The sequence below is a fragment of the Petaurus breviceps genome, unplaced genomic scaffold (genome assembly GCF_028583685.1).
Source record: "Petaurus breviceps papuanus isolate PSGF00001 unplaced genomic scaffold, PetGlider_PUasm1.0 76, whole genome shotgun sequence".
NCBI lineage: Eukaryota > Metazoa > Chordata > Mammalia > Diprotodontia > Petauridae > Petaurus > Petaurus breviceps.
The window spans coordinates 26,682,332-26,695,953 of record NW_027186473.1 but is presented as its reverse complement, the minus strand read 5'-3'; the positions used below and the strand labels follow the sequence as shown (position 1 = coordinate 26,695,953).

Below are 13,622 nucleotides of genomic sequence, written 5' to 3'. Positions count from 1 at the left end.
TTTTGCTTCTTGTTTTCAGGTAACAGTTACAGATCCTGACTTAATAGAAAAATCTAACCTAAATAGACAGTTTCTCTTTCGACCCCATCACATACAGGTATGGTGCTTATTCAATTCACAATATCTGTTTTTTTCTACAAAAATAATTTAATAATGAAGTATGATGTTTTCCATATCGATTCTTTGTAGTTCCAAAGTATCAAATATTTAAAGGCATGAAAAGTAAGAAATTAATTTTTAAAATAGAAAACTTATGTTTGAGTTTTGGACACATGGAGTAAGGTCTTAATTAATATAAACTATTATAGCCAAAGTATTGTGTTTTCATAATTTTATAAATGAAAGAGTGCTTCCTGAAATATAGCTTTTATTGGGTATTTATTTATACTTCTTTTCTGTATGTTAAATTGAAGCTAGGGATATGCCCTTAGAATTTTTTATTACTGGGGTGGCTAGGTGTCACAGTGAATAGAGCACTGGCCCTGGAGTCAGGAGGACCTGAGTTCAAATCTGACCTCAGACACTTGACAAACTTACTAGCCATGTGACTTTGGGCAAGTCACTTAACCCCAATTGCCCTCCAAAAAGCAAAAAAAAAAAGAAAAAGAATTTTTTATTACTATTAATCTTGGTTGCATAATTAGCTTATAACCTATATTTATTCTTATTTGTTCACAGTTTTAACAAGTTTGGTTATTTAGTTTCTTAGCTTTTAGCAAATTAAAAGCAACAAATTAGAAGAGGAAAAGGCTTGAGAAGTAAATTTATCTTCTGATAACTTGAGAGAACAGAGGATCAGAGAAACTCAAAATCACACTATAGACATCGCGTGTGTGTGTGTATGTGTGTGTGTGAATTGTAAATATCAGCAGAGTATATAGCTACATATACCTCAGTTGTTCCTGAGGTGGGATTTGCAACAAACTTTGCTTTTCCCGCATACCCACTAGCTACTACAGGAGCAACTAGTATAGTTTACAAAGTTTGTTGACTTTCATTTTCACTTTTTAGAAAAAATCTAGAAGTCTTCAGTAGAATTCCACTATATTAAAGGATGATCTGAAAATTGATATTAAAGTAAAAATAGCTGTCATTTTGAAATGCATTTTTAATAAAGCAGTAAAATAATATATTTTATGTAGCTTCCCATCCATTTTGTTTTCAAGCAAACATTTATTAAGTGCCTCCTATATGTAAGGTGATCCAAAAATAGTAAAAATAAAGTTTTTATGCTATTCACAATGACTTATACCCAACTTCTTCTGTATAGCTGACATTTTATTTTTTCTAAACGTGTATCTTACAGATACATAGTTTCTAAATACAATAAAACTTGATTAATTCAAATACAAGTTATCTGGTAAAAAAAATATGCTTTTAGTCAATTGTGTTTTATTATGTGGCATTTGTGTTAATGTTATTTCACATAGCTGTAGATTGTTGTTGATTAGATTTATTCAGAAACTTATCAGTCAGATAAATGATATTTTGTTCCAGAATGACTAAAATAATGATACTCATTTCGTTTTTAATCATGATACATCATAATCATACTGCACTGATAATAGTCTATGGTGATAAGAATATGTAATAGGTATATGTCCAATTATATCTATTTAAAAACCTGACTTTGATTTAGTATCTGTTCTCTTATTTAGAAAGAATTTTGTAATTTTTTAAATTTGTTTAGAAGCCTAAAAGTTATACTGCTGCTGCTGCAACTCTGAGTATAAATCCTCAGTTAAAGATTGAGTCACACCTGCACAAAGTTTGTCCTGCCACTGAGATGATATACAGTGATGAATTCTACACTAAACAAGATATAATTGTTACAGCTTTAGACAATGTGGAAGCCCGCAGATATGTAGACAGGTATGTTTTTTTAATTGTCACAAAAATACTTTTGCCTTTGTTTTTGTGTCCACTCATTTCAACAGCTCTTTAGACTAAATTAAACATTGTTTTCTTTTACATTATAATATCTACATTCATATGCCAAGGGTAAAAATAAATTGTTACTTAATAGTATAAAATAAAGAATTAATGACTTACAAAGTGACTCATGGGTCTTTTGTAAGACTAATCACAGGATATTAGCGCATAAGTGCCTACAGGAATAAATGAATAGATAAATATAATAAAAGATTTATACATATATGCAGAAGGAGAAAAAGAAACTAGAGAAATGTTAGGGGAAAAAGGTCAGGGATTGTGAAAAAATGATTTTTTAGTAAACAGTATTTTGAATAAGATCAACAAAAGATAAAAGATCTAGAGGTGGTAAGTCATGCAAGGAATATTTTAGTTATAGTAATATTGAGAAAGGCAAAAACAAAACATACATTTAATTTAATGGAAAAAGTTCATTGAAGGTTAAGAGGTTAAGTGACTTTCTCAGGGGCACACAGCTAGTAGGTGTCTAAACCAGATTTTAACTCAGATCCTCCAAACTCCAAGGGCAGAGTTCTATCTACTGCATAATTGGCTGTCTCTCTAAGTTGGTAAAGAAGTACTTCACTCTAGGGGTGGCTAGGTGGCACAGTGAATAGAGCTCCGGCCCTGGAGTCAGGAGGACCTGAGTTCAGATCTGGCCTCAGACACTTAACACAAAAATTAGCCATGTAATCTTGGGCAAGTCACTTAACCCCAATTGCCCTCCAAAAACAAAAAAGCAAGAAGTACTTCACTCTGTCTTTAAGATCATCAGTGTTTATACAAGATTCCATAACTTTTCATCATGTGCAGTTCTTGTTCTTGTTATTCTATAAATCCTTCAGTGGGGATCTACCCAGTAATCTAGATTGTTTAATAATCCCTGAATATCACTAAAGCACCTGAGCTGTCCATCTGTTTTCACTTGGTCTTGCTACTTGATAGGCCTGTCTTCTTTTTGTGAGTCATACATCTTCCTGGATGATATCTTTTGTGTCCCTGCCTGTAATACCTCTTTCCATTGACCTTTGGATCACCTGAAGTTTTGATTCTTCACAGATTACCTCATGATTCTCAACCTTATAATATTAATGAAAATATTTGGGTGTTTAAAAGGTAGTTTTTATGACAGGAAGCAGCTTGGAATAGTTGAAAGCACAGCACAATTTCCCACATACAATTAAGGAGAAAGGAGGAAAGGGAATAAGCATTTATTAAGCACTTACTAATGGACCTCAAACTTTACTAGCACTTTAAAGATTTCTCATTTGAACTTCACAACAACTCTATGAGATTGGTGCTATTATTATGCTCGTTTTACAACTGATGAAACTGAGACAAATAATAGTTAAATGACTTGCCTGGGGTCACAAAACTAGTGTCTTGAAGTTGAATTTGAACTCAAGTCTTCCTTACTCCGGGCCCAGCTTTCTCAGTTAATTATATAATATTATATATCATATATATATATATGATATATATATTATATAATATATATTATATAATAATAACATTCTCTTCCACCTGTCCAGTTTTGGACACCTAACCTTTCCGTACCTGTTCAGGAAGTGGTGCTGCTGAGGAGTCCATCAATTTAGTGGATTGTCAGTCTTCTAATATCTTGGGCAATAAATATTTTCTAAACCTTGATTTTTCCTGTGTGGATTGTTAGGGCAGTCTCTTGAGTAGCTGTGGATCTTGTTGCAGAGGCTCTAGTGTTCTGGGGCTTTTGCTTCAATCAGTACCATATTTTCTTCTAAGGCAGAGGTGTCAAACACATGGCCCATAGCATTCCTGAGTGCAGCCCAAGCCAGATAAAAATGTAATTAAGAAATATTTAACAATTTTTTTAATATTACATCTTAGTTTTAATCAATATATTAGTCAATATGTGGGCCACAGGGATCCTTATGTATGAATTGGTGGCTCCCATTTCTACTTGAGTTTGACACTAGTGGTCTAAGGATCATCATCTTTAGGAAATCTCATTTCATTTGGATTCTGTGCAGGGTACCCTTCACATCAGTCTTAGATGTACAACTGTCAGAATTTATCACTATTAATAATAATTAATCATAGAGCTGATGAATCAAATTATCTCTGTTTTCACTATCAAGGAGTCACATAATCTTAGTGTAAGCATTAGAGATACTTTGTTGGAGAAATGCTATTCTGCTCTTCAAAATCAACTGCTTTTTATAATCAAGAAATAATAATAACTAACATTTATACAGCATTTAAAGGTTTGCAAAGCACTTTATATAACTTATTTGATATTCACAATAACCCTGTGAAGTAGCTACTTTACTTTTAACCTCATTTCACAAATGAGGAAACAGAAACATAGAGGTTAAGTATTAAGCAGCTCTTAGTGCCTGAGTCAGAATTTGAATTCAGATCTTCTTGATCCTAAGTTCCGTTGTCTGTCCACTGCACTACCTAGGGAAAAAGCTTGTAGACTTACCTTTCTGTTGGGTGTCACACTAGACTTTCTGTAGTCTTGCTTTTCCCTGTAGTTGTTCTTGCCAGTTTTATGAGGCAATACTGTTTATAACCTTCCATCATTCTCCAAAACATTTTACAGGTGGGTTCATTTTTGAAACTGATTTTTGTCTTTCTACTTGGCAAAGAGATGAAGTGTTTTGCTGGTTACAGTTTCAGGGCTTTTTTGACCTTCACGTTGTTAAAATTGCTTTATATATTCAAATTGCCATAGGAAATTGACATTTCCCATTTTTCACTAGCAGTAGCTTGTTTACATTGCTTTGGAGTAGTTTTAAGTGTAACTTACGTCTTTACTCATTTTTAATCTACCTTCTAATTAGCTATTGATCCTGATATTTGTTTTCATAGGTCCATATTCTGTCTATACACTATACGCTGATTACCATACTGATAATCAATTTCCTCTCTGTTAAGATAAAGTCAATTTCACTTTTTATGTTATTGTCACATCCAGCACTCTTTTTTTAAAGAAAATATTTAATGAAACATAATGAGTATTATTATTCTTAGTAGTCTCCATAAATCTTTAAACCTTTTCATTTTTTAATGCTGAACCATAATTTCCAAAATGTTTGTCCTTTACTTCTGTGTGCCCACTGTTGCGCTGAAGTCACCAAGTATGTGTGTTGATTTGGTTTGGAAGATCTTGTTTAGATCTTTCTGTCTACCTCTTTCCACTAAGCATTGGTATATAAACTTTATATGACAAAGTAGCCAGAGTGTCAAAGTAATAAGAAACAATATTAATAACTGAATTAGTACTATTTTGATAATAATTTGGAAATGGGAAGTGATCATTCTTATTTGTGCATACTATTTCCCACACTGAGTGGAAGATCTCTCTCTCCCTCCCTCTCCCTATCTTTTTCATTTTTGTGGTAAATTACTATCCAGTCTTGGAAAGGAAAAAGGAAACCCTTATATAAAACATATTTAAATGAGATTTATTGAAGGATTATTCTTTATAGACAGAGACTTCCGGGGGCTTGAGATTGAGAATGCAGTGAATCTCAGAGAAAGCTTCCTCAAAAATGGCTTCCTAACTTTCCTTTTTTTTATACAGGGAAGGTTTCATTTGTGATTTATAGCATTAGTTTCCTCACTTCCAAGGAAGATAAGATGACAATTATTGGAGAAAGAAGGTGTTTTGTATTTCTCCTCCCACATTTATGTTTTGGATTCTTCAAGGATTATAATGAGTTAAGGGAGTAGAAGAGTCTGACTGACCCCATACAATTTATTGTACCTGTTCTTAGAGCAGTATATGCCCACTTTTATGACCTTGGCTGAATTCCACAAAACATTTATCTGTAAGTTCCTCAGAGCCTGGGGAATCCATCCCTTTACACAGGTGGCCATAAGGGCCAGCATAACAAAACATGGAACTTTAAAGGTATTTATTATTCAATTTATCATGGGCTCAATTTCTAAAAGCTCTCCAGTTTGAAATCTCCAGACTTTAAAGTATTATATAAGTGAATACACAGAACAAATACTTTTGTCTACCACTATTGGGGTATCTTTTATCTGAGATGATCCAGAAAATAATTACTAATATGTATGTGTATGCATGTATACATTTTGTGGCAAGTAATGTTTGTTTACAGTCACAAAAGAGGAATGGTTTTTGAAATTATTTTTTAAAATCCTACATAGTAAACATTTTATGGGGAGGGTCATAGCAGCTACTAACCAGATATCAGATGCCATGAAATTAATAGTGTAGTTGTAATTTGGCCTGCCATAGTTGTAATATAAAGGAGTTCTTAGGAAGGTAATTTTTTCTAGTATTACTATTTCTAGTATTTTTTTCACTGCATTTGAACATGTGTTAAGCCCCACAAGGTTAGGAAAAAAAAAAGCTTATATAGATGGGGTACAAAAATACCTGTGAGGTGTATTTAGAGGTTACCAACTTCAAAAGTTAATGATACTTGGTTGTTAGCCTTCTTATATAACAAAATTACTTTTTCTTTGATTGTGTTTTATTGAACACTTATGTTCATTTCTTTTCAAATAGCCGTTGCTTAGCGAACCTACGTCCCCTCTTAGATTCTGGCACAATGGGCACTAAGGGACACACTGAAGCTATTATACCTCATTTGACCGAGTCCTATAACAGTCATGTAAGTGTTAACAATTGTTTACATGGGGGTGGGTGCTAAATGCACTTAATTTCTCTTCTTACACAAAAGAGAATAGAAGAAAATTCATAAGGAGATGCAAACAGAATAGCTTTTAAATTAAAGTTTTGAATTTATCATATGCTTTTAGAAAATTGTTATTCAGTTGTTTTCAGGCATGTCCAACTCTTTTTGACTTCATTTTGGGGTCCTCTTGGAAAAGATACTGGAGTAGTTTGCCATTTCCTTCTCCAGCTCAGTTTATAGATGAGTAAGCTGAGGCAAGCAACAGGGCTAAGTGTACCCAGTGTCACATAGCTAGTAAGTATGTGAAGCCAGATCTGAACTCAGGAAGATGAGTCTTCTTAATGCCAGGCCTAGCACTTGATCCACTATGCTACCTCGCTGCCCAGTTTTTAGATAATACAAACTGTATATAAAAGAGTTTTGTGATTTTAAACACAATCCTCTTTTGTTTTTGTTAAAGCCATTTTGTTGTTTTGGAAATACTACAAATGATAATTAATAAGGACAATTAAAATATATCATTCCATCATCACTCTATACTGATTTGTATTTAGGCTAGGCTAATTTTTATGGACGCTTAAAAAGAATAAAGGAAAACATTCTGTTTCACATGTGAACACTGAAGCACAGTGAGTAAGAACCTAGGAGTTACCTAGTCTGACTCCCAAAACTGGTCTTTGGTGAGCTTTTCCTTTAACAGAAAATTCAGTAGTACCTTATGAAATAACTGGATGCATTTTTCAACAATTCTTTCTAGTATTTGACTCATATTATTCTTCCTGCTGTAACATCTATTAGCCTATGTTTTGCCATCTGAAGCCATACAAAATACATAGAACTTAAAATCAACTAAAACTCATCATTTTCACAAGAATAGCTGTCTAAACACATCACCCCTATCAAAAACTCAAGCAGTTAGTTCAGCTTAAGTATAGAGCTTTATTTTTATCTTTATCAACTTTTATCTTATTAGATTTGGTTCATTTTTCGAGCCTTTGAAGGTCTTTTAGAATCATGAATCTGTCTTAAAGTGTTTTAGCTTTCCCTCCATTTTGTATAATCTATCCATTTGATAAAGATATTGACCAGACTTTGGTTAATTCTTTTATTTTAGCTACCTATTTCCTCAGAAAGAGATAGAAATTGTTTTCTTTGGAAGATGTAAAATAAGCATTCTAAATTATTGTGCTGATGTAGGATACAGTTATACTTTTACATTTGCAAATGTCCTTCATTTTAGGGGCGGCCAGGTGGCACAGTGAGTAAGAGCGCTGGCCCCAAAGTCAGGAGACCTGGGGTCGAATCCGGGCTCAGATACTTAGCACCACACCCAGAAATAACTGGCTGTGTAACTTTGAGCAAGTTACTTAACCCCAATTGCTTAAAAAAAAAAAATATCCTTCATTTTGCTAAGTAGATATAATCTAGCAAAATTCTCTACCAAAATTATTTTAAACGACTTATTCTTCCCATTTACTTCTACTACAAACTCAGAAGTGTGTTTACATACAAAAAAAGTCATGCTAATATACTGATTTAAGAAACTTTTAGCAGGGATAAAAAAGCTATGTGGCAACAAGAGTCATAGTAGACTGGTATCCTGGGATTACTTTCGTGACACTTTGCCATGTTAGTCTCTTCCACACTCTCATCTTGCTCCTGTTCACCAACCTTTGTCAGTTCTTGGAAACTTTTCATGTGTCTTAGAAATCTCACATAGTAACCAGCATTTGATCCCATAAGAATGTTGAATGGCACATTAATGCATTTTCCATTTTTAAATGTTTTTCCTCTTTCCTCCAAGCAAAATATACACTTCCTATTAAGGAAAATGAGAAAAGTCTTAAGGCTGGAATTTCTTCATTCTGTTTTTTAGTAAGAGCAAGTAGCGTCCCTGTTTTGTGTCCTGGCCAGAGTATTATTTAGTACTTGGTCTCTAGGAGTTTACAGTCTAGTTAAGAGTTAACAAGCATGTAAGCCAGCATAGAAGTAGAAAATATATGATGTAGACTTAATGCTAAAGGAGTTCATCAAAAAAATGTGAGGTTAGGATAATCTTCCGTTTTCCTCCTTTTTTAAGAGAAAAAAGGTAAATTCAGTTTTGTTTGTTTTTAAATTTGAAGTCCATGATGCCAGAGTTAAAAATTATCTTAAAAACAAGACTATCTCAAAAATATGACCTCTTCAACAATATGTAATCTTACTTTTGTACTTATTAATTTAGCGGGATCCTCCAGAAGAAGAAATACCATTTTGCACTTTAAAATCTTTTCCAGCTGCTATTGAACATACTATTCAGTGGGCAAGAGATAAGGTAAATGTCTTTCTTTAATATGTTTTGTTGTCTGTGGAAAAGAAAGTGTTTTAGACTACCTAAAAAGTTCTCTTTTACATTTGTCTTTTTCCTCCCCCGTATGCAGTTTGAAAGCTCATTTTCTCATAAACCTTCATTGTTCAACAAATTTTGGCAGACTTATTCATCTGCAGAGGAGGTCTTACAGGTAAGAATCAACATGTTTGGGGGTGGCCAGGTAGCACAGTAAGTAAAAGTACCGGTCCCAGAGTCGGGATGAGGGATTGAATCCGGGCTCAGACACTTAGCACCACACCCAGAAACACCTGGCCATGTAACCTTGAGCAAGTTACTTAACCCCAATTGCTTTAAAAAAAAAAAAAAAGAATCAACATGTTTTCTAAATGGATTAAAATAGTGTTTTGGATTGATATAAATTTTAGAAGCTACAATTAAATATTTTCCCCTCAAATACTGACCATCATTACTACTATAATTTGAGGGTTATGGAATTGATAGATCAAAATTCTTAGTCTTCAATTTGTAAATGCTATATAGATTGCAAGGTTCTGAATTCTGATGTAAAATAATTTTACAGTTAATTGAGGTGTGTAGGTATAATGACAATAAAATTCCAAATACTCAAGTGAAAAACTTGGATAAGCTAAGTAAGAATATTTGAAGAATTACTGAAATCACTGTCAGCGATTGCTTCTTTTCCTCTAGCCAAAAGGTCTGCTTTTTATTTACCCATAGTTTGTGAATAAGAAATAAATTATACTTCTTAGTACTGAGGGCTATCAAGTAATAACTGGGTGCAGAAAGACTAGTGGAACAATGAATGTTCAAGCTGGAAGGCTTCTTAGAAATCATGTAGTCCAGTGATCTTACAGATAGGAAAACAAGCCTAGAGAGACCAAGCGTTTTCTCTGAAGTCACTAAACTAAGTTAGTAGAAGACCCAAACCTAGAACTCAGGCTCCACACACCCATTCTAGTCCTATAAACATTCTGAAGTAGTTGATGTGTTCTAACTCAAGAAAACTTATCCTAAGACTTGGAGTCTGAGGTCAAATTTGAAAATTTTATCTAGCTAAGCAGTTTTACTGAGGCTTGGAGGCACAACTGGTTGTACAATAGAAAGAACACTGGATCTGAAGTCAATTATACCTGAATTCAAATGCAGCCTCTAATAATTACTACCGTGTTTCCCCGATAATAAGACACTGTCTTATTATTTTTTTTTTTTTTGGAAAGAAAAACACCAGAGGGCTTATTTTCAGGGGAGGGCTTATGTTGTCCTGCCTCAGCTCTCCTCCGTGGCACTGCTCTCAATGGCGCCAGCAAGCAAATCACTGGGGAAGAACAGGATGACGCACTCACTGCTGCAGCTCTGATTGGATGCAGCTCGGAGCACGGCGTGCGTTTCACGGGGGGGGCGGGGGGGGAACGACGGTGCATACAGAGGGTACCGTAATGTAGCGTGTAGCACAGGGGATTACCTTCACTACAGTAGCAATCTCAATAGGGCTTATTTTAGAAGAATCTTACACAGTAAGGGGAGGGCTTATTTTCGGGATAGGTCTTATTATCGGGAAAACACGGTAGGTGTGTGACTTAACCTCTGTTTGCCTCAATTTCCTCAGTTATAAAATTAGGATCATAATATTACCTATTTCACAGGGTTATTGTGAGAATCAAATGAGATAATATTTGTAAAAAGCACTTTGCTCAGAGCCTGGTACATAATACATACTATACCATTGCTTATTACCTCCTCCTTTCCACCCCAATTTCTATATGTGTGAAATAAGATCATACTAGATGATCTATAAAATTATTCCAGAACTAACATTCTGGGATTCTATTTTTCACCATTATAATTTATATAAACTTTTTATTTGCTTAATTAGAAATTATATCTATTTTTTCCTATTTTGTATTTCATCTTTTTTTCTCCATCTTCTTTTCCCTCATTCTAGAGGATACAGTCTGGAGAGAGTTTAGAAGGCTGCTTTCAGGTTATTAAGTCACTTAGTAGAAGACCTAGAAATTGGTCCCAGTGTGTGGAATTAGCAAGAATGAAATTTGAAAAATATTTTAACCATAAGGTATGTATGTGTTTTAGAACCTGTAAGTGTTGCATGAATATTTGACAGAATCTAAGCCTTAATTAAAAATTGAAGATAACAGATCAAGAATAGGGATGGACCCCCAGAAGCCATCTAGTATAATCTTCCTCGCTTTAAGGATAAGGAAACTGAGACCTAAAGAGGTCAGCCAACTAGTAACAGGCAGCATTTGAACCCACAACCTCTGACTCCAAATCCAGTGCCATTTTAACTCTCAGAAAGATTTTTCTAAATTTCATCACAGAAAAATATCTAGCAGGTACTTTTCTCGAAAACATCTTGTCACTAGGACCTTGAGAACATAACTTTCCTCTCTCTATCTGAAAACTTGCACAAGTCCACCGTGAATTAGAAAGTAATGGTTACACATTAAATACTTGGTAAAATTTTTAACTCACCCATAGCCTTTTAAAGATTTCTGAATTACTGATTTCTTTGAAATTAACTGATCCCTTACTCTTAAGTGTATTATTGTATTTTAGAGTTTTTGTAAAGAATGACTGTTACATAGGAAAAGGCATGAGTGTTGCTGGATTTTCCAAGGAAACAAAAAACAAAAAAACACATTTTTTTGCTTCTTAGCTTAATTCAGTCATTGAATGGCAGTTTGATAAATTCTGATTTCCTGCTATTCTAGGTTAAAAATCAGACCAATATTATTTTGATTACTTTTTTCTTCTGACAATATTAAAGTCAGTGTATCATTGAAGAAACAACTTTCACTTTGAACCTGCTCAGTTTTCTTTTGCTCATCATGTAAATCTCGTTTGTCCAGAAGAGACTACTCTCTAGCTATCTTCTACAATACTGAATATTCCTTTTCTTATTCTCCCCACCTGAGCCAGTACGCTGAGCCAGGAACCATATTACTAACTGCTAGCTTTCAGACCCTCGTTCCACCATCCCAGAACATCATCATTGCAGTTATCTACTGGCCTCTGCATTTTTCCTCCATTCTTAAGGAGTACAGTATACACCCAACTCTTGCCCTCATATTTAGGGATTTCGTAACACATGTCAATGTACTGAACACCCTAGCCCCAATTTCATCAGCCTTTTCAACTCCTAAGACCTATGCTTTCATTCAGTCTGTCACAGGATTATTCTCATAGTCTGTCACCCTGTGCTTACCTCCATGATCTTGAGCTTTTAAATTCCATTCTACATTTATAACCTCATCTTCTGACTCTGACTTCACTACTCCTTAACATGTTCTTCATCCTCACTGTGACATTTAATCTTTCCACCCTTCCCTCTGGTTGACCAGTTCAACTATATACAGTCTTCTGTCTTAAATCCCTTGCATCTTTGTCCTGTCATTGCTCATGCTTTACTAAGTCCCATTCCTAGGTTATCTCTGCCATCTTCACTCCCACTTGAGTTCAGCCTAACATTGCTGGAGAAAGTCCCATGACCATGCTGACCAGGTCTTCACTGCCAATTCACCAATCCTTTTTTTCTTCCCTAATTGATTCCCTCCTTGCATACTCCAGAACAACTGTTCCAGACTTTTCTTAAATCCCACACCTCATCCCTTCTCTTGTCTCTTTTGCAGGTGACGTGACCTTCTACTTTACTGAGAAAACAAAGGCCAGCTATTGTAGTCCTCTTCTCCCCTAATCCAAATATTAGAACTGTTCTACATCATCCACCATTTTTTCCTGTGATCTCTGAAGAAACAGTGGCCTTTCTTCTAGCCAAAGACCGGTTTCTCTATTTGTGCTCTTGATCCCTGGCTCTTTCTCTCTATACCTAGAGGTTACCTCTTTGATAACTGTTTTTTTTTTATTTTTATCATCAATCTCTCTGGACTGCCTACAAACATGCCCAGGTCTCTGTATCCTTAAAAAACCTTCAATAGACCCTTCCCATACCCTGAGGATATCATCTTAAATTTCTCTTATTAATAACCAAATACCTAGAAAAGATGTCTTATACTCATTGCATCTACTTCCTCACCTCTCACTCAAGTATCAACAACCTGGCTTCTGACTCTGCTGCTCTTATTGAACTGTTCCCAGTGGCCTTGTCTCCATCTTTATTTTGCTTGACTTCTTTGTTGCTTTTGTTACTGAAAACTATCGATTTTTTTCCCTAGATATTTCTCTCTTCCTTAGTTTCTGATATTCTACTCTCTCCTGGTTCTTCTCATTATATTACCATTCCTTCTTAGTCTTATTTATTGGACTCTCCTTCTTTTCCTATCCTCCTAACTATGGGTGTCCCCCAAGGTTCTGTCCTTGGCCTTTTTTCTTCCATCTCATCTCAATGATCTCATCACCTTAGTTTGAGCTATCATCACTCAAAACAGAAGACTCCAACAATCTACATATTCACCTTTGCATCTCCATACTTTCCTACTTTCTAGTCAAATGGTACTACTAGCAGTTACCTGAACTTGACACTCTATCCTTACAAACTATCCCCTATGCTTGGCATGACCTCCCGTCTCATCCCCTATTCTCAAAATTATTATTTTCCTTCAAAACTCAACTGCCTCTCTTTAAAACATGACGTGGTTTGAATATGAGGAGGGTCAGAAAATAGATGAAATAGGAAGTTAACAACATAGTTAAGATGAGAGGTGAAGAGAAGTTAGGGAGAAGCAGGC

General features: G+C 34.8%; 1 protein-coding gene across 1 annotated transcript in view; it reads left to right on the top strand.

Moving 5' to 3' along the window:
• Positions 1-13,622, top strand: part of UBA6 (ubiquitin like modifier activating enzyme 6) — a 75,412-nt gene that overhangs the window by 43,176 nt on the left and 18,614 nt on the right. Inside the window, exons 18-23 of the mRNA XM_069105327.1 lie at positions 20-97; positions 1,691-1,872; positions 6,458-6,563; positions 8,812-8,901; positions 9,008-9,088; positions 10,862-10,990. Of these exons, the coding sequence (XP_068961428.1) occupies positions 20-97; positions 1,691-1,872; positions 6,458-6,563; positions 8,812-8,901; positions 9,008-9,088; positions 10,862-10,990 (666 nt within the window). The remainder of the gene's footprint in view (positions 1-19; positions 98-1,690; positions 1,873-6,457; positions 6,564-8,811; positions 8,902-9,007; positions 9,089-10,861; positions 10,991-13,622) is intronic.